This window comes from Lynx canadensis, chromosome C1 (genome assembly GCF_007474595.2).
Source record: "Lynx canadensis isolate LIC74 chromosome C1, mLynCan4.pri.v2, whole genome shotgun sequence".
Lineage (NCBI taxonomy): Eukaryota > Metazoa > Chordata > Mammalia > Carnivora > Felidae > Lynx > Lynx canadensis.
Window position 1 is genome coordinate 134,005,470 of NC_044310.1, and position 21,143 is coordinate 134,026,612.

At 36.1% G+C, this 21,143-nt stretch overlaps 1 protein-coding gene across 2 annotated transcripts in view; it reads left to right on the forward strand.

The window, feature by feature from the left end:
* ARHGAP15 (Rho GTPase activating protein 15) overlaps positions 1-21,143 on the forward strand; it is a 619,910-nt gene that overhangs the window by 302,139 nt on the left and 296,628 nt on the right. For both annotated transcript variants that reach the window (XM_030327812.1, XM_030327811.1), the window contains exons 7-8: positions 3,069-3,167; positions 4,405-4,534. In XM_030327812.1, the coding sequence (XP_030183672.1) occupies positions 3,069-3,167; positions 4,405-4,534 (229 nt within the window). The remainder of the gene's footprint in view (positions 1-3,068; positions 3,168-4,404; positions 4,535-21,143) is intronic.

Sequence of the window (21,143 nt, forward strand, 5' to 3'; positions counted from 1 at the left end):
ACAAGGTCACAGACTTAGGTTCTTAAAGAATGTGTCTGTTCTTCACGTTGCCTGGTGGATACACTCCTACGATTTCCTAGGCATCCATGTGTCACCAGCAAGAATTCAGACAGATCCTTATCCAATATGAAAACTTTGGGGCAAATTTCCCCAGACAGGTAATGAAAGGTATCTGTTGTTGACAACAATAGCACATTTCATTAAGACTGCTTGGTGGCAGGATATATCCCTTTAAAATACAACTTGGTGGCAAGGAAGCGGTTCAAGAGACATTTGTCCAAAGTAGGCTTCAATGCAAAATGGAGACCAGCCACTCTTGCCTTAACCCATTGTGTTTTCTGTAGGTTCTTTCTTCATCCACCTCACACCAACATCTGTCACTTGGGCGAAACTTGATATAGAAAAACGCATTAGCATGGCTTCATCTAAAATCTTTTATGTCTGCTATTAGTTTTACATCACTTTACATTGCCATCAGGAATTGCTCAATCAAAAGGTTTAGTCGAAGTTCACAGTCTTTACTGATGTGTTTTTTCCCCCCAAGAGTGTTGAAAATTCAATTGTTCAAACTGAAAATATGATTCAGCAAACCATTTATCAGAAAACCTTAAAGAGGTCATGGAAAAATGTGGATTGAGAAACCTGAATTAAATGGGCATGAGCAGTCAAAGACTTTGAAAATGCTTTCCTGTGAATGGCTGGGATGGAGCAGAACAAAGTCAATTACTGACAGTAATTAAGAAGTGGATGCGTTTAAACTGTAGAGAGCAGTAGCAGACTTCTCCAGACTGCCTAGTAACTGGAAAGATTAGTGGGAAGACAGAGGAAAGAATGTGAACTGTATCTTTCTGATAGTAGATTTTGAATGAATTGCATTCGTGTAGTTCTCTGATCCAGCTTCCTCAAATGAATTCATAAATCACTGAGTATGTACGATTAATGCAGTAATATATTTGGATAAAGAAACTTTTAAAATACACTTTGTTTTTGGTTGTGTTGGCAGTAAAAGATCCCCTTTGCATTGCATAGCATGCACCAAAAATGCAAATGTACTGGCGAAGTACTTACATTTTATCACTGTTTGAATTTACTAGACTGAGAACTGAACTGTGTTAGCTCTTTCCTAAACCCTCAGAATATAGTAAATCTAATTATGTTTGTTTCTTGTACTTTGAAATGTTTCTTTTTACAATTTTAATAATGGTTTATTTATAATGGCAGAAAAAATATATTAGATTGCATGTTGTGTTTGGGCTAATTCATATTTCTTTGTGTATGTTACCAAATTGTGATGTTATATACTACATTCATAATCAAAATATTTAAAGTTAGATTAGAATGAAGGTAGAGGTCAAGGACATTACTAGTTTTCTTGGGTTAGTCACAAGTGACCTTATATTTTTAGATTAGTATTTCTGTGGCAACACTGTATAAAGTAAATATTTGGAGCTTTATGTAAGTGAAGAACATTGCTTGGGTGTTCAGATAATTAGGCAAATATCAGCTTAGCTGTCTTGTAATAGATACATAAAACAGAGGACTATTTAGGGGATATTCTGAGCCTTTTGAAGTCTTACATGCATTTCACTTAAAAAAAAAAAAAAAGAGTGATTGGCCCTGGTAGTCTGTCAAATTCTAGACAATAAAATTCCTCTTATTTTCTAATCTTTCACTTCTCATAATCGCATATACTTGGATAGTCCTCTCCTTACAGTTGTGAAACGTCGCAATCAAGAATGGTTGCACTGCAACACTGAGTGATGTTGCGTCTCTATACAGTTTTTCTAAAAATAAATGACAAGTGAATATATATGTATGTGTGTAATCGAAGATTTCTTTAAAACTCTAGGACCATTGTCATTAAATGTTGTCATAAGAATCATTGAGACCTTCAGAGTGAGCTATTTTGGGTAATAATTGTCACTTTCATGATAGAATTATAGAGACATCCTGAAGCATGATTTGCGATTTTCTGAACCTGTGCCACATTTCAATGTTCACCTCCTATTCAGAGCAAGTGAGGCTGAGAAGAGGTGACTAGCTCCTGATTGAGTATTTTGAAGTGTCAGTCCTCTTAAACCTCTGAAGCCTTGCTTGATGTGTGACAGTAGTCAGGAAGTGTTCATCTTCCTGTTGAAACAAAAAGTCAATACAAAGGGAAAATCTTCGCAGTTCAGATTGATGGCCTAATACAAAAAGCGTGTCCACACCCACTCTAATCAAATTCGTCTCTAAGTAGCCTTTTATGTGTGAAATCAAGAGCATTGCTCTGTTTCTATAGGGTCACATTCTTCTCTCACAATTCTGGGGAGGAAAAAATTCACTGTAATGAAAAACGTATAGTTACATGTTAAATATTGCCAACTGCTTAATCGCCCTGAGAGTCTGGAATGGGGATGTTCATTTGATAAATACGCTCCATGAGAGGTTCAAATATGTAAATAAAGTTTTATTCTAATATACTCCTTTTGTGGAGAAATTGGTGCTTTATTACTTTCCTATAGGTCTTTATGATAGGAAAATAGAAATAGCCAAATGTTATTCATTTGCATGACCTTTTGGAAAAGTCTGCATTAGTCTCTTTGGTAAATAATCTGTTTTACAGCCCTCCATAAAAGGAAATCAAATATAGAGATACTATTAGATTTGAAAAAGACAAACAGGAAAGAGCCAAAAGTGCAGAATGAATTCTGACACACCCGGGTGCATTTTTCTGAGGTTCTGACTTAAGTGGATACTGTCTGCATTATTCTGAACTTCCTGGCTTGCTTCTCCTTAAGTTGGAGTAATTCAGCTTTAGTCCTACTCTGAGTTAATCGTTCTATTATTAAAACAATAATGTATTTGTTATGACATGAAAAAACAGTTTATAGAGAGCAGTTCAAAATGATCCCAGTCTCCCAGTTCCCAGAAAGACAATTACTGGAATACAAGAAAATATTTTGGTGTATTGAAGTGTGTTTTTTAAACAGCATGTGTGTGTGTGTGTGTGTGTGTGTGTGTATCCATTTTTTAATGTAAGAGATCTATTTTATATGATTTGCTTACCTGTCGATTTTTTTTTTCAGATCACAACAGTATCAGGAAATGAGTTCCTTCTACAGTCAGATATTGACTTCATCATATTGGATTGGTTCCACGCTATCAAAAATGCAATTGACAGATTGGTATGTATTTGTTTTGGCTGTTACCTTTATTAATTAAAATGTTGTCACTTAAATTGTGCTGCTTAGGCATGTAACACACACACATTTCAATGGATCCTACAGATCAAGAGATATTAAGTTATTTTAAGTTTAAATAGAGTCCACTAAAAACCGTTTCCACAGACATGATTTGTGGAGCTAAATGTCATTTGATTTCTCTTTCAAAAACACAGTGCATTCATTTTTTCCCCCAAATAACATGGATATTCATTTATTAGAGGCTGTAAAAAGCACACAAGCACTTAATGACTACTGAATTTTCATATTTTCAGTTCATGCAGTCTGTAATACATATTCTTGAAAATAAATACCAACGTATTTAAGCTCATACTCACTGTTCAAACACCAGTAAATAATAATCCTTTGTACTGATTTTCATTGTTCTTCCAGCTAAGCCAGATTGTTCTTCTCATGAAAATTATGAATCTAAAACTTCATGAAATTACCCTAAATCATACATTCAGAGAATCAGATTATTGAAAACTACCATTTTATACTGATTCTAGACCAAACATCTAATTTTAGGACACTAATATTTGCAAAATCTTAGAAAGAAATATTCTTGAGAGCTTTTAATAAGGTATACAATAAGAAAATATAGCATTTTCTGTGTGGTTTTATTGCTATTTAATTGCAGTCATCCTTTATTTCATTTTGGGGTTAAAACTTAAAAAAATAACAAATTGACTTTTCTCCATCATCAATATGTTAATATTATCATCATCCCCTTATCCAGGCATGCTTGAGTGCCCACACCCACATTCACCCACCCACAGACAGAGTGTGTTGTCATTAAGAGTGGACTCTGGAGTCAAACTGCCTGAGTTTGAATCCTGGTTCTATCCTTTACTAGCTGTGTGGCCTTAGGCAAATTACTTATCTCTTTTGGCTTCAGTTTCCTTGTCTGGAAAGTAAGGGTAATAATAATACCTACCTCATAGGATTACTGTGATGATTAATTGAGTTAATACATGTGGAATACTTGGGGTGATGCACAGCACTTAGTAAGTTTTATATATATATATATATATATATATATATATATATATATATAGCTATGATTAAAGGCCTTATCCCAACGTAATTATCTTAGTTCAATCTTCCCTTTAAATCTAACATCAAAATAGATCTGTAAATTGTTTGGTGAATCCTTTCTTCCTTGTGAAATTATTCAAGTCTAATTGTTTGTTATTTCCAGCCAAAGGATACAAGTGGTTCATCAAGAAACCTGGAATTATTCAAAATCCAGAGATCCTCCAGTACTGAATTACTAAGTCACTACGATAATGATATAAAAGAACAGAAACCAGAGCACAGAAAATCTTTAAGTAAGTATTTTTTTTTACTTGTTGATTTTAACTTTGTCTAAATGCAATGCTTATGAAATATAAATGCATTGAAATAAGATTTGAGCCAAACTCATACTACTCATGGAAGATTCGCAGCCATTTCCTGGCCAGGGAATCATGCACTGGAGGGCAGTCTGGGTGCTTTGCTAGCGTCATTGTTGGTAATGCCTTTTGAGAAAATAATTGCTCCAAGGTCATGGTCTCTGCTTACAGCAAACCTCTGAATCTCTGAGTAATAGCCAGGGCATTCGGATTGGTGATTGATTTTGAAAGTGGGAAATGTCAAGCATCTCTAAACCTTGGTATGCTGACTATTTGATTTCCATACATTAAAAAATGTGTGAGTGACCACCACAGTTGGCTCAACTTAAACCAACAGGCTATGCAACTTTCCACACCTTCAGACCACCAAAAAGTTTTAGAAATGTGGGTTGTGAATTATATGTTCTGCACGGTCATATCTAGTTCTAATATTCTGAAACAAATGAATTTGGAGTAAAAAGGTCCAATCTCACCATATAGCGAACTTGAGTAGATCTCTCAAACTTGTCCAACCTGTTTCCTCCTCAATAAAAGGGGATTATGAGAAGGTGTCACACATATCTCACAGTTGGTTTGAGTTTCGGCCTCCTGAAAGGTATCTCTGAAATCAAAGCAGGTGTCTCCGAAATCAAAGAAAACCCATTTCCCCAATTCTCAAAAATTATAGTACTTTTCCTGGATCAGCTATCTAGGTACCCTCGATCTTCTGAATCGCGATTTTTTCTGCCATCTCCCTCTGATCTAAGATCAGTATAGTTACATACTACCTCTTTGAATTAAAGAGAATTCCATAGATAGAGAAGGGCTTTTAACAGAATATCTACACATGAACATGAGTACATATGCTAAATGACTCTATGTGTATATGCATATATTTGTGTGCATCAGGAAGACTATATATATATATATATATATATACACACATACACATATATATACACATATATATGTATGTATATATAAACATAGATGCACTCACACGCATATGACAAGGAAGAGAAAAGCCATTTGTATATAGCATATCTTCCAGAGCTAAGTTATTCTAGATCTTAAGAATCTAGAAATAGCATGACAACTTTGAGTAGAAGCACCGTTTCAAAATTAAGTCATTATTCAAAAACTCATACCACAATACAACAACTGCTAGAAACATATTTAGCTAGCCAGTTGTGTTAAGTAGGAGTTTAAAATGATCGATGTTGATGTCTTAAACTGTATGGTGCTTGCAAATTAAGTTATTTGCCATTTAAAAATATTTTTCCGTAACGTGGGGCAGTTTGGAGTTATCTCATTTTGAATGTTTCCCTTTAGTTCCTGGTCATTGTTCCCCTTTACTTAATATGGGATCAAATTTAAGGTAAGATTTTAGAATTAGAATTCAACTGTGAGAATGTTAATGTCATGTGAATATGTGAGCATGTTACTGTTAATTATATGAACATTTTGTTGTATATATAATAGGATGTATGAGGCAATTATTAGTAGAGATTTGGAGGATACCCTTACATGCTTCTAAAGCCTAAAGCTTGGGAGAAAATAAAGTTTTGTAAAGGTGTTTCAGAAACATTGAGGCAAATAGATTCTGTGTTCAGCACAATGTTTGAAATGTTTTAGGGGAAAAAAAAGTTCCTACAGATAAAATCCCAGCTACTCCTCTTTAGTATTTATTTTTGATTGAGAAAGACAATTATTTGTCTATTTGGGGCTTAAATTCAATCCTGCCTAGAGACAAGGGAAGAAGCATATGATTTATTCTACTCATTTAAAAATGTACCTAATTCTCTAGTGACCTCTTATTCACTCTTCCCTTTGCAGTTAAAAAATAATGACAGGTAGCAAATATTGAACCCTTACTTTTCACCAGGAATTGTTCTAAGTTCATATCTATGTTACTCACTTAGTCCTCCCACTAACCTAGCAAATCAGGTACTACTACTAACACGATTTTATGGATGAGGACACTGAGGTGCAGCAAATTAAGGCAGTTTGTACAAAGACAAGTTACAGAGACAAGTTTCAAATCCATTCAGGTTAATATTAGAGCCTCTGCTTTTAACCATTATACTATGGTGAAGTGAACAAATAAAAGGTAAATTTAGTTTGTATCAACTTTGGACTTGGATGGATATATTACATTAAAAATGAGATCCATAGAAATCATTAAACTTAATAGGGACCCAAAAACATATTAGCAAAAGAATTAAACCCAGATGTCTTTGGGGTTTGATCTATTAAAATAAAAGGGTCATTTAATCTTTAATGCTAGCCCTAATTTTAGAAAATGCTTCACTTCTATATTTTGATGGATATTTATAGTTGTAAGCCCTTTTTAAGGCTAGTATATATTTTTGCAACGTAGAATACAGTTAATATCCATCTATTATTTTAAATCAAGTTCATTCACTATTTATGTATTGATTTTCATTTGAAAGGCAAAATGATTGACTTACCCACACAATATCAAATTAGACTATGCACTTGAAATAGTGATTGGCATATTTTATAGTTGCTGTTTTTTTTAATATTTTTTCAAGTAAGAAATATACTGTGTGAAACCCCTCTGATCTAAGTCCTAGATTTGAACACCCAAACTCAGTTTTTTAAAACATGCATTCAGTTTTATGTTACCCTCTTGAGATTAAATAATTATGTGGAATTAGAGATTCACAGTATCTCCTTTCTTATTAGTAGTCTAAGCACAAACTTTATTGTCAGTTTGCTGCCTTTGGCTTCCTGTGCCCTTGACGTTCCCATGAGTTTTGTCGCCAAGATTGTAGACAGATAAAGCCAGAATTACTTTTTTAAAGGCATGTGAACATCATTAGCAGCTAACAGGTGGTCATTTCATTGTCCAGTTTCTCTGTGTAACATGGGAAAAATTATGTACTCTCAATAAGCAAATTGTGAAAGTTAAGTGCTTAAATATACTTTCCTTTTAAAAATATGATTCTAACCTGCCAACACTATTAAGGAATAATCAGATATTTTAAGATATCAGTTGAGTTGAACAGACAAGAAGCCAGAAAATTCAATGTAAGGGCCAAATCACTGTGGGAAATTCAGGACACCAGCATTGGATGAGAGTGGGAGAGCAGCTCTCCAGGGAGGGCTGTTAATGGAAGTGGAGAGTCAATCAAAGAAAATGCTAGCACATTTTTCCAAGGAAAGAGAAGCATCTTCCACTGATGGCAGAGGAAAGGCTCAAATATAAATCCTGCATCAGATAACCTTGGAGAGGTTTCTTAATTTTCTGAGCTTTACTTTGCAGGTCTATAAAAATGGGTCTAATACCCATTGTATGTCTTTGCAGGATAGTGTGATTATCTGAAAGTAGATATGTAAATACTTAGCCCACAGCAGATATTCAATGAGTAGGAACTCTTATTATCATCCTGTGTCCCCAAAGCAGATGGTACCAAAATAGGGCATGAACCAGGGGTAGTGTCTAATGGAAGACTGGAGCAGGACATATATACTCTTCCTCCTCTCCTCAAGTATAGAGAAAATAGGGGGAAAAAAACAGAATTGGATATGGGACTCATAGCTGCAAAAACCTAAATATGAGCAGCTGGTCTTTCTCCTGGCGACTCCCCCGGTGAAAATGGCAGCCAGCGTGTCCTTGGGAGCAGCTCACCAGGAAATAGTAGAAGGGAGCCAAGAGATGCTCTTCATTCTTTTATGCCCAGAACTTCATGAAGAAGTTCCAGGTGATGGAAAGGATTCAACATCAAACCATTTCACTATTCCTTTAGACACAGCTTTAGTTTATTCATTCACTCATATATTCATTCTTCGTCGTTAACAGATATACCTAAAGGTATACAACTAAAATTCTTGACTTCACTCATCTGCACTTTCAATTTTTTTAATATAAGTTTTGTATTTGGGTTTTGCCTTAGAAGTAATATACCTCATGCTAATCAAGTACTAAACTATAAAATTCATGTGTGGAGAACTTGGATAATTTTTATATAATATTGACACTTTTAGCATTATAAATATGCACCCCAAAATGAACATGAGTTAGAAGAATAAAATCAAAAAGTAAAAGAACTGAGGAAAGACTGGGTGGCTCAGTCAGTTAAGCATCAGTTAAAACTCTTAATTTCAGCTTAGGTCATGATCTCACAGTTTATGGGTTCAAGCTCTGCATCAGGATTTGTGCTGACAGTGCAGAGCCTGTTTGGGTTTCTCTCTCCCACCGCAGCCTCCCCCCCCCCCCGCCGTCCCTCTCCAGTTCACGTGCTCTCTCTCTCTCTCTTTCTGTCTCCCAAAATAAATAAACATTTTAAAAAGTAAGAGAACTGAAAAAAATGAGTCTTTTATTATTATTATTATTATTATTATTAATTATCGGTATTTTGCAGATGAATTTTCTTTTAGCTGTCTTTTGATTAAATTTTCATAAAAAACACATGTATAAATTTCTGAGTGAAATCCTAAAAGTATTTAGATATCGATTTCCCAATTCGCTTGCCCCTTAGTAATGTGCATAGGAGGGGTGTGTGTACAAGGCTACAGGAATAAAATTAGGAGTGGAAAATTTGGAATGAAATATTCATACAATGTAGAAAATGAAAATACTTGTGAACCTTTAATAATATCTTTGTTTAAAATTTTGTCTGCAAAGTAATCATGATCATGCCAAGTGAAAACAAGTCTGATAGAGAAGACAGTTATTTTTTGTGCTAATCTAAATAATTATAACACTGGCCATCCACAACAGTAAGTAGACTATGTTCTCAAAATCCAATTGTAAACTGGTTGCTTAGATCTCAACACATTTTCATAAGGAAACCACGTACTAGCCACAAAAGCACACTTAAACCTTATGTAATCATTTAGAATGTTGTTTTTAGGGAACAGCTTGTTCTGAGTTTGCTGTACCTCTGGCCCTAGGAGCTAAGACTTTCCAGTAGCATTGCTTTCCATCTGGTTTCTCTTTTTTCTCCTCCTCTACTCCTGTACCAACTCCACCAAAGCAATTAGAATTATCAAAATGGTTTTGGCTAAGAGGCTCCTGGACCCTGAAAATCCTCACTGGTGTCAAGGAGGGAGGGAAAGTAGAAGCCAGAAAAAATAGTGGGAAAGAGAGAGAATGAAGGACTGGGAAGATTTTGCAACATGGGAAGGGAAGTGAGTCCTCAGCAAGTATACATGTTCTTTCTAAGAAATGTGTGTAATGACAGATTAAGTCTGTCATTGTCCCAAATGTTAACAGTTGATGAATCTAGGTGATATCTATCAGAGTGATCATGGTGCTCTTGTTTTCTGTATGTTTGAAAAGTTTCACAAACTAAAAATGATTCACACACACATATACACACACATACAGCGTTACCCATGTTCATAAGTCAATAAAAGAATATACATATGTTCTAATTCTGGCTTGAAAATTTCCAAAGATCAAATTTTCTGAATATGAGTTACATTATGACCTCTTAAAAAAATAAATAAATAAAAACATTGATAGCTCATTGTTTTCCTATTTTTTTCCCCAAAAGCCATATATATTTTTTGTTGTGACCATTGTGGCCTTTCTGGTAACTGTGTAATTAAAGAAATTTGTAAGATGTTGGTTATCCCAAATGGAAAAGTCATCCCAGTTTCTTGGATAAATATGTAATTAACAATTGTTTAAAACACATATTGTGAAGTCTGTTCTGGAGACCCATATAAATACATATTTATTTATTTATTTATTTATTTTTTTAATTTTTTTTTCAACGTTTATTTATTTTTGGGACAGAGAGAGACAGAGCATGAACGGGGGAGGGGCAGAGAGAGAGGGAGACACAGAATCGGAAACAGGCTCCAGGCTCCGAGCCATCAGCCCAGAGCCCGACGCGGGGCTCGAACTCACGGAGCGCGAGATCGTGACCTGGCTGAAGTCGGACGCTTAACCGACTGCGCCACCCAGGCGCCCCTAAATACATATTTTAAAGTTTCTTCTTAAGTATTTTTTTATAAAACAGCCTAATCTTGCCAATGCATGAAAATAATAAGATGAATAAGCCATCTGCTAAGAAAATGAAAACAATATTAAAATTACACAAATAAATATCTCGCTCTGAAGAAACAAAAAAATCTCTTACCTGGAAACAACAACAAAGTCATATTTATGTAGAATATTATGGGTTATTGTGTTGTCAGAGGGACAAAGGTTTTTGATTTGGGCAGGATGGTCAATCATCTGATTCTTGGTTTTTCTCCCTAGAATCAATATTGCCACCCTGGCACCAGTTTCAGTCAATATCCACCTGAGATTGAACTAAAGTGTGAAAGTAAAAATTATTTTGTTTTACTATAGCCGTAAGACAGACAATATCAGAGGAACAGTGAGTGTCAATTCTTTTCTTAATTGTTTTCCACAGGCTAAGGGAGGTCTTTCTTTATTTCAAAATATTTCTGTTACTAAAGCAAAAATGAAAAATTTTAAATGAACATTTATGTTGCCAAAGCTGGAGGATTTAAACATTATGAGGGAAAGAAAACAGTAAAGATTAGACACACACTTGATAATCAGGGATCCAAATTACTTTGTCACAATGGTATTATTCACAAAGGTTGCAGGGCTTCACTGAGGCACTGTGTGACTACAACAGTTGTTCCGACACGTGTTCGCAAGATGGCTAGCAGCAATCCCAGCTTTCCTGGGACCCATAGATTACAGTTTCTTCAAAACATTCAGTTCTCCATGAATCATTTGATAAGAGAGGACCTAGTTATAAGCTGAGCAAAGAATATTCTGATTAATCTCTTCTTTCCCATGGAAGGGGTTGATCTTGCCCTCTGACCTGTGGGTATCCATTGTCATGCATCTCATAACATCAACTACTCTGAGAGTCTATCTAACCCTATCAGCACTCAGGCACTAGATCACCCCATCTCTTCCCGACCCTGGCAGTAACTCTGTGACCATTTTTCCCCTTAGATGAACTGCATTTAATCAATTTCTGATTTCATTAGGTCAAATGGCATCTTTCTTTCAATAATAGGCCAAATCCAAAGGGCTCTTTGGTCTAACTCTTCAGCAATATTTCCTTAGCATTAATACACTACTGTGATTGTAAACAATATAAAAAGTGCTCTTTGATCTCCTCTGAAAGTTTCTCTCTGTTTATTCTATGACTCCAGAATGAGTATATATTAACATTTCCTTGTAAAGTTAAACATATATTTGTTCACTATTGTTATATCAAGTTTAAAGTATCCTAGCTAAACATGATATTCAGTGCATTCTTACAGTGAATCCCTGTGCAGACAAAAATATTCTTTTGAAGGCACACCGTCGCCTCTTTTTGTATACAGAATTTATTTGGTCTACTCCTTTTTGTTTCTGGAGTATAGGAGCAATGATAATTTTCTTCAAAATCCTAAAAGAAAGTAATTCCCTTTTAATGCATTTATTTGGATGTCCCAAACATGCCTAATTGTATGCTCAGGGGGAAAAAAAGCTATATAACCTGAAATTTTCCTGAAAAACAAGTTTATCTCTTATTACTCATCATAAAACCCATATCCATGCAAGAAAAATCAGGTATTGCTTTCACCCAAAAGTATGAGATGTATCCAAAAATACCATTCATTTTTATCCAAATTAAATAAAGTGCTATCTATAACATTAGCTTCCTTCAAGAACTGTCTCATAGATGGCTTGGGAAAGGTAAATCAATCTGCTAATTCATCTTTCTTTGATTATTTACATAGAACCTGAGGCCAAGTACTCTTGCTACTCAATTTCCCTAATATAAATAAATATTTTTTGTAGACAAAATTAATTCACCTAAAAAGGGAGAGCCAGATAGGTGATGCAATGGCCAAATAGAAAATGTAAGGACTGGGATTGTGCCATTAGAGATGATGTCCTCCAAAATCGAAGTCAAAGGTTAAGAACATTTTCTAATCAAATTACTGCATTGAAATGGCTCAAGTCAAAGTGTCCCAATAGAAAGCTCTTCACGACCTGAGAGCACTTCTTCATTTTTTCCCCACTACCTACTGACCCATGATTTGTGCTCCAGAGAAACAGTGCTTAGACTCCCTGATGCACACTACTCCAGGTGACTCTCACCTTTGAGTCAAGGTCTTCCTTTGCTAAATTAACATTCTTTAACCTTCTCCAGAAAACTTTCCAGATCTCTGTGATAAACTAGGTGATCTTCCTTGGTTTTCTTATAATATTCAGTCCATATCTCTATCACTGCGATTACCAAAGTGTGTTACAATAGTAAGCTAATTACGAATGTCTGTTTGTCTACCCACTAGACTGCCTGACTCTGAAAAGAACTCTAATTTACCTTTATATATGCAACTAGCAGAGTGGCTTGATGACATTTGAGAGTATTCAAAATCGACAGTGTTAAATTAGTTAATCGATGACTGAGGCTATTTAAATAACCATTATCAACATACTTCTCTTTTTCTGTTAAAAATGATCGTGAAATTTCTGAAACTTGTTTAGGAACAATAATAGGTTATTCCTCTACCCTGACTACTTTCACTGGTTTCATATTTTAAGGTCACTATTTATATGTCCCTCTCAGTTTTCTCTTAGAACTTCAAATCTCAAAGCAATGGTATGTTTTATGCAGGTCACATGTACTGGGCCTAACAAAATCATGTACAAATAAGTGCATTATTCTGTAGTAAAGATAATAATGACGAAGACCTTGCAAGAGGGGAAAGGAGAAATTTTAATCCCTTTGCTTAAAGTTACTGTCCTCTCAATATCTTTCTATCATGCATTTCTAGCCTCCTATTTGATTTGAGAGAACAACTCTCATTCATACTTACTCTTTAGGCTCTTCTGTGGGGTCTGACTTAGAATTTGCAAGGCTGTATTGAAAGCAAGAAGAAAGGAGGAACTTTTTAGTGTACCAGAAGAAGAGTAATAATAGTTTGGGGTGGCTCAGTCGGTTGAGCATCTGACTCTTGGTTTGGGCTCAGGTCATGATTCCAGGGTCGTGGGATGGAGCCCCGCACTGGACATGAAATCTGCTTAAGATTGTCTTTCTCCCAGGGTGCCTGGGTGGCTCAGTCAGTTAAGCATCCGACTCTTGATTTCAGCTCAGGTCATGATCTCACAGTTCATGAGTCAGAGCCCTGCACTGGGCTCTGTGCTGACAGTGTGGAGCCTGCTTGGGATTCTCTCTCTCCTGTCTCTCTCTGCCCCTACCGCACTTGCTCTATCTCTCAAAATAAATTAAAAAACTTAAAGAAAAAAGTTAAAAATAAAAATAAAATTCTCTTTCTCCCTCTCCCTCGTCCCCTTCCCTGCTTCCCATCCCCTTCCCTCTCTCTAAAAAAAAAAAAAAAAAAGAAAGAAAGAAAGAAAGAAAAAAAAGAAAAGAGTAATAGTAGTTTGTATAATTTTTGGTTATTGATAATTTTAGAAGTCTCTGAGAAAAATTTTCTTTAAGGTCAGCTTATTTGTAAAAATCTGGCTAAATACAAAAGTTTATGAAAGTGTTACATGCACCTTGTTCAAAAGGTCGTATGGCTGTTGTGTCAGAAATTTGGGTTTAATAGTTACAAAATTTGAATACAATTCTTACCTCTAGGGTATACTACCTATAAGATTTGGACAAGTTTCTTAAATTTCCTGAAAATGACTTTCCAGATAAATATATGGGTGCTTTTTACATAAATATAGACGAGTACAGATATATAAATGTGTATATGATTTGTATATGATCTAATACATGTATTAGATCTAACAATAATATATATACTGAATCTAAAATACATCCAAGAATTTTGTAGATCTATATTGTAATACAAATATTAGTACAATGATTTCCAAATGAGTATACTCTGAGTAAAATTTATGTACTATCCATCCATCAGTTCCTCTCTTTAGAAATATAGCAAGAAAGCTGGGGCACCTGGGTGGCTCAGTCAGTAAGTGACTGACTTCGGCTCAGGTCATGATCTTGTGGTTTGTGGGTTCGAGCCCCGCGTCGGGCTCTGTGCTGACATCTCAGAGCCTGGAGCCTGCTTCAGATTCTGTGTCTCCCTCTCTCTCTATTCCTCTCCCACTCACATTCTGTCTCTCTCTCAAAAACAAACAAACATTAAAGAAAATAAAAAAAAAAAAAGGAATACAGCAAGAATGCACTTTGCCATTGACTTAGTTGGCAAACTCAGATTAAACAAATGCATAATTTACCAAATGGTTAATCTTGTAATATCTTCATCATTCTGTTGATTCGTGGTATCGTATACACTTTTACCTTAGTTTCCTTAAGGGGTTTTGAATATTATGTGTAATAAACGCTCAGTTTTGCCATTCCCGAATGTGTAAGCCTGTTATGGTATTCTGTAGAGATTAAACTTCACCAAGTGTCTGTTGCCTTTTCCATTCTTATATAAAATGGTAAGATGGTGCAATACAAGGATTTTTGACAAAGAGTTACGTAATTTCACTTCAAAGCAAGGAAATATTTTGTTTACTATACACACACACACACACACATACACACATATTAGAATTGAGCCAAATATGATAACATATCTGCTGATAAAGAGACGACTTTTTTTGACCAGAGTAAAAATATCAAAAGCACATGAGCGTAGGGCTACTTATAAGGAGTAAACTGAAAGATGCTACAAGTCTGGTCTCACCAAAACACACTCCATCAACAGGCTGGCAAGCATGCCTAGATGATCACCATGTCTGCTCTATCTGAATTAAGGGATTTTGATATCTAAGACAGGCAGTTCTATCTGAGCAAGGCTTCAGCCATTTGCTGAAGCCAGGAACTTTCCATTCCATTAGACTGCAAGTGCCTGAGGATATAGCCATGACCTTCATACGATTACTCCTCCTCACCCCATTACCTAGAACAGAATCTCAAACATAGTGATGCTCCGTATTAAATGTCTCAGTGAGTGAGTGAATAAATGACTGAGTAAATAAGATGAAGAGAAGAAACCAATTGCAAACTTTATGTATAAGAACGAGGGGAAAGTTTGAGATGTGAGGCACTGACCACTGTTTTTTAAATTAATTAATTTATTTTTGGGAAAGAGAGAGAGACAGAGACAGAGACAGAGGGAGACAGAATATCTGAAGTGGGCTCTACACTGACAGCTGAGAGCTGGACGTGGGGCTCAAAACCATGAACCATGAGATCATGACCTAAGCCCGTCAGGCACTTTACCGACTGAGCCAGTCAGACACCCCAGCACTGACCTCTTGATAGGTGTTTGAGTTTGGTTTCTCAAGAAGCAGTTCTTGAGACAAGGACATTATTGTAGGTAATAGTTTGGGAAATTGATCCCTGGAGGAGATGGGGGGAAGAGAGCTAGGGAAGGGAAGGCAGCCAATAAAGGGAAATAAAAGGTACATGGAGTTTAATACTGCAGTGAAACTTTTTAGATTGAGAAGGGAGGAATGGCAGAGAACACATAAAATTGATACATATTAGATAGGAAAGAAAGAACTACAGAGTACAACATGTTGGAGAACCGCAATGGATTAGTGAGTCTAGAGAGCACAAAACGTTAGAGCAATGAGTGGAGACTAGGTTGGAAATGAACAGGGAACACTGGCAGAGGGTCTTGCATGAACTTCTAGGAAATTTAGATTTTATACTGTAAGCAATGGGAGCTTAGTGACTGACTTTTCTGAAGGCAGGAGACATGAACAGATCGGATATGCAAAGTAGTAATTTTTGGTGGAAATGTGGGGAAAGGCAAAGAGAAAGATAGCACAAAAAAGAGTGAAAGATAAGAGATAAAGAGATAAATTAGGAAACTGTTACAGTGGGTCAAGCCACAATGCAGGCTGAAACTAACAAATGGGAATGGAGAAGGGAAAAGCTTCCAGAATTTTCTGAGGGGATATTGATAGGTTTTCTTGACATGTATTGGAAGGATTCTTGGCAGTTTCCAAATACCCACTGCTTCTGTGGTTTTTGAAAAACATCAGGATGCCTAGAAGTTCAACAGAATTTGCTTCCAATATCTCATTCTTTCAGAATCCTACTAGATGTTTGCTACTTAAAATATGGTCTGTGGACCAGCAGCAACAACACCGTCTGGGAGCTTATTAGGAGATGCAGAATCATAAGCCCCACCTGAAACCTACTGAACAGAATCTGCATTTAAACAGTTGATTCATATGCACATTAAAGTTTAAGAAGCACACTACCCATATGACCAAAAAAAAAAAAAAAAAAAAATTTCCCTAAGTACATTTTTGAGGGTCCAGAACCAGAGACTGGTCTTTGAAACTTTGATAAGAATTATTCATACATAGAAGAGCTATCTAGTCTATCTTTGTGTAAAATAACCCTGCTTATGATTGTCATAGTGGCCATGATGATTTTAGATGGCGAATATTTATTTAATCTCATCAACCCCTTTCAAATGGTGACTACAGACTGAGACAGAACCAATACTTACCCTTTCCTTGTGACTTCTGTCCATGCCACACCTAAGTCATGAACTAAATCAACAGCTGTAGCCAAGCAAAACAACAATAACAAAAATGAAGCCAAGAAGAAACTACCCTCACTAAAACAAACAGCCAAGAAAGCAAAGCTCCAAACAATTCCCTGGATGTAATCCATGAATTCCCTGGATATGCTGATGTACAAAGTCCATCCACAATGCTATTTACTCTTTATTTTTCTATTTGACTCTTTTCCTGGGAACATGTAGTCTCATCTATAGCCTTCTTTTTGTTACTTCTCTTCTCCAAATGCAAGAACAATAGTATTTTACTGTTTGAATGCCTTTTATTTTTATGTTGTTCTTGGGTACTTAAATGAACTTCCCATCGGTCTTTCAAGTTAGATGTCATAATTCTGAATGAGCCGGGGCTCAGCTGTTTCACTCCTATAGTAAACCTACCTATTGTGCCTGCCAAAATAATCAAGGCCTGCCAACTGCACCTTAGTGAAATTGGTAGGAAACGTTGCAAAGAAAACAAAAGTAGGCTGGCTATTTGGTTATCGAAAACTAAAGGACAGATTCAAAATAAAGTCTGATTCATCGTTCTAGGAGTATGAGATTTTACTCTCTGGGAAGAGCTCACAAAGACTGTCTCTGCAACAAAAGCATCTTTACCTCATGCCCGTCTCTATCTGTTCTAAGAAATGAAAACTGAGGTGGGCAAATGATCATCCTTTTCTACGTAAGAATCTGCCTCAGATATTTGCCACTAAATGTTCAGTCTTAAAAAATTATTGGAGGGGCGCCTGGGTGGCGCAGTCGGTTAAGCGTCCGGCTTCAGCCAGGTCACGATCTCGCGGTCCGTGAGTTCGAGCCCCGCGTCGGGCTCTGGGCTGATGGCTCAGAGCCTGGAGCCTGTTTCCGATTCTGTGTCTCCCTCTCTCTCTGCCCCTCCCCCGTTCAGCTCTGTCTCTCTCTGTCCCAAAAATAAATAAACGTTGAAAAAAAAAATTAAAAAAAAAAATTATTGGAGAGTAATGAAACAGATTGAAAGAGTTTCCTCAAAATTTTAGTATTGCCTGGATCCACTTCACCTATTTAGCTTTATTACTCTAGGACATCTTAAATAAGAATAATTAATCTTCTTTTTTTTCCTAGTCAGTACCTGGGTTTGTTATTGAGGTTCTACGCTTTCTTTTTAAACTGGGCATAACTGATTCCACAGAAGGGGTTGGCTGAGAATCCACAGAATTTTTGCTTAACTCATTTTTATTGAACAAAATCCAGAATTTTAGTCAAGAAGTGTTAGCCATTAATCACATGTGAGTGGGATCATTAAAATTTCCTTTACCTTCCAGAACAGCGGGTCATTATAGAATCATAAGGAGTGAGCTCACTTAATAATCTTTACAATTACATGAAAGCAATCATTTTCATAAGTCTTAGAAGAAGCTTTTAACTATTACTTGAGGAGCATATTGGAATACTAGAATGTATTATGTTGTGTTATTATAGATGTGACTTGTGAATTGAAAAAAAATGTTCTCTGACTCAAGGTTCTTAGGAGCTATCCTTTCCAGCTTGAATAGTTATGTTTAACACAGTTTGTGATTATGTTTAATACACAGCAAGGAGAGACCTTATTGCTGCAATATAAATTCTAGTATCATTTCTTAATTATTACATGCTTAAGTTTATAGAAAATTGAGGAAAAATGCAATATTTTCTACTGCAGTTAAGAACAACAATGGGTGACAATTTAAGGTGAGTCAGTTAAGGAGAAAAACTAAAATGAATCCCTCCTCTAAATTATGATCGCCTTTCTCTTTCCTTTTCTTGTAACCACTTCTCATCTTTGACTTTGAAACCCAACAGTTTAAACTTGGTTCTTATTTCAGTGGGCTAATCCCCTTTCATAAATCATGCTCAAGAGCTGAAATAATTTGCACATCATTTAAAGAGTATTTGCTTTGAAATATTCACCTCAAGCCCTTTTGTATATCCTTTCTCTCTAAAGATTTGTAGTATTTGTTTTGTTCTCTGAGGTATAAAAGACCTGGATAAACTTTATTCCTGTTGTTTCAAGATTAGTTAACGAAAATGCATATTAATTCAGCAGGGATGGGAACAAACCTCAGTAAAGATGATCATACATATGCCTCTCGGGAATAGCAAAGTACAAAATGTCAGTCTTCAAATCTCCTTGGACTTGCTCAAAAGAGCATTGAGGGATTTAAATTTCCAGAATATGTCTACAAATGTATTTTCTTTGTTGTAGAGAACAGGAGCTATCCTGATTATTTTTCCCCAGAAAATTGATTTAATTTGTATTTGAACAAAAATTAAGCTGTCTACAAAGTGGCTCTTCAAGAATGTAGAGAAAAGCTGCCACAGAAAAGGTAAATTTAACATTAAAAAATGATATACCCGATATGCCACTAGATTTTTAACTTATTTAGTTTCAGACCTCCAATCCCCAAGTAAAATTTAACAGGAGCCAATTTTTTCCCGTAAAATCAAGTGGAATTGAAAGGACCCCATAAAATCAGAAGTAAACATATTTAGGTGAAGTTCAATGACACCTTTACATGTATGCACTCCAATTTAACAGTTTGTTGGTAGACTCAGAAAAAAATGCTGATTTCTCCAAATGGTATATCGGTTTTCTATGTTAAAATGTGCCCTGTTCTTTTCTTCAACAGAAAATGACCATAAACTTTGGCACTTAAGTGCTTATCCGGAAATGACTAAGTAGATTCGGGAGTAATAAATCACTCATATGGATCCAGCCACCCACAGTCTTGTTCCACTTCTCTTCTTTACAAGTGTAGCAATAGACATTTCCACAGTCCTCAGGGTGCCAAACTTTGCACCATTAGGAAAATCTGCAAGTGGCTTGATTTATCTTCCTCACTCAGTTAGCTAAGACCCAGCTAAGTAAAAATCAGCAGGAATAAACTTGACTTGTTAAACTTTTTTAATAGGGAGATGCAACAATTAGAACTTTCCTCCTTTGCCACTTCAATTTACTTTGGATGTGAAGCCCCTTGTGAAAAATATTCAGATGAGATCTCAAATTCTAGGTGCATGGCTGGATGATGCTGACTCTGAGTTTTCATTATACACAGAGGATTGTCTGCTGTTTGCAATTAATCCAGACACAATCCTCCTGGTACTTTGGGAGGAATGTGGAAGAAATAGCCATTTTATAAGTTGTAAACTCCTAAATTACCCTAAATTAGAGGCACTATTAATCGGACACTTAGATATAGATAGGATCTGCTTATTGTGTAGGCTCATCTTCCCCTGATGGAGAAATCAATTAAATATTTAGGATGTGGAATACCTTCCAGGTTGGATAATGCATTTCATTTAGATTATGGCCTTCCAATCCGAAACATTAAAGGGGATCTTAACGGATGGAAGCACATTACTGTCTCTTGGATTGGGCGCATTAACACTTTAAAAATGAATGTGCTTCCTAGGATTTCCTATTTGTTCCACCAGCTGCCTGTCGATGCGCCAGATAAACAGTTTAAGGATAAGTATGTAAAAGATGCATGTGCAACGTTCTGTGTGCTGAGGTGCACCCTTGTAGGAAAAATCCCCAACTGTGGCCCCTTTCGATGGCTTTTCTCAATGCCCTAGCAAACTCAGATGATAGGGCTCATTTGATCACGGGAGAGTGGGAGGGAGAGCCAAAAAGGAGATGCACGTACTCCTCTCACAAAGGTTCTGTGGATTTCTAATCTTGTATCATTCCTTCCTATAACTTAATTAATGACTAGTGTTCATTATAAGAAAATATTTGGACGATGTGGTAACATTTGAAATAAACATAAGCTTTCCCATTATACAAATATTTGGCATGAAGATAATCATTTGATTCTCATTCAAGGGCCATTACTTAGGGGCCAGATTTATGAACAGTATTGTAAGAACAAAGCTCTCGTGTCTCCCATGCCACAGAAGCATGGCATAGAAAGAGCTGGTGTTTTGTCGGAGTGCTTACCAGGCTGCAGGCTGTGTTCTAAGCAGCGTGCATGTTCTCTCACTTAACCCTGTCAATAACCCTATGAGGTACAGAGGTATTATTATCAGCCTCTTTGTGTCTGTTGGGTAAATGAGGCACTGACAGGTTAAT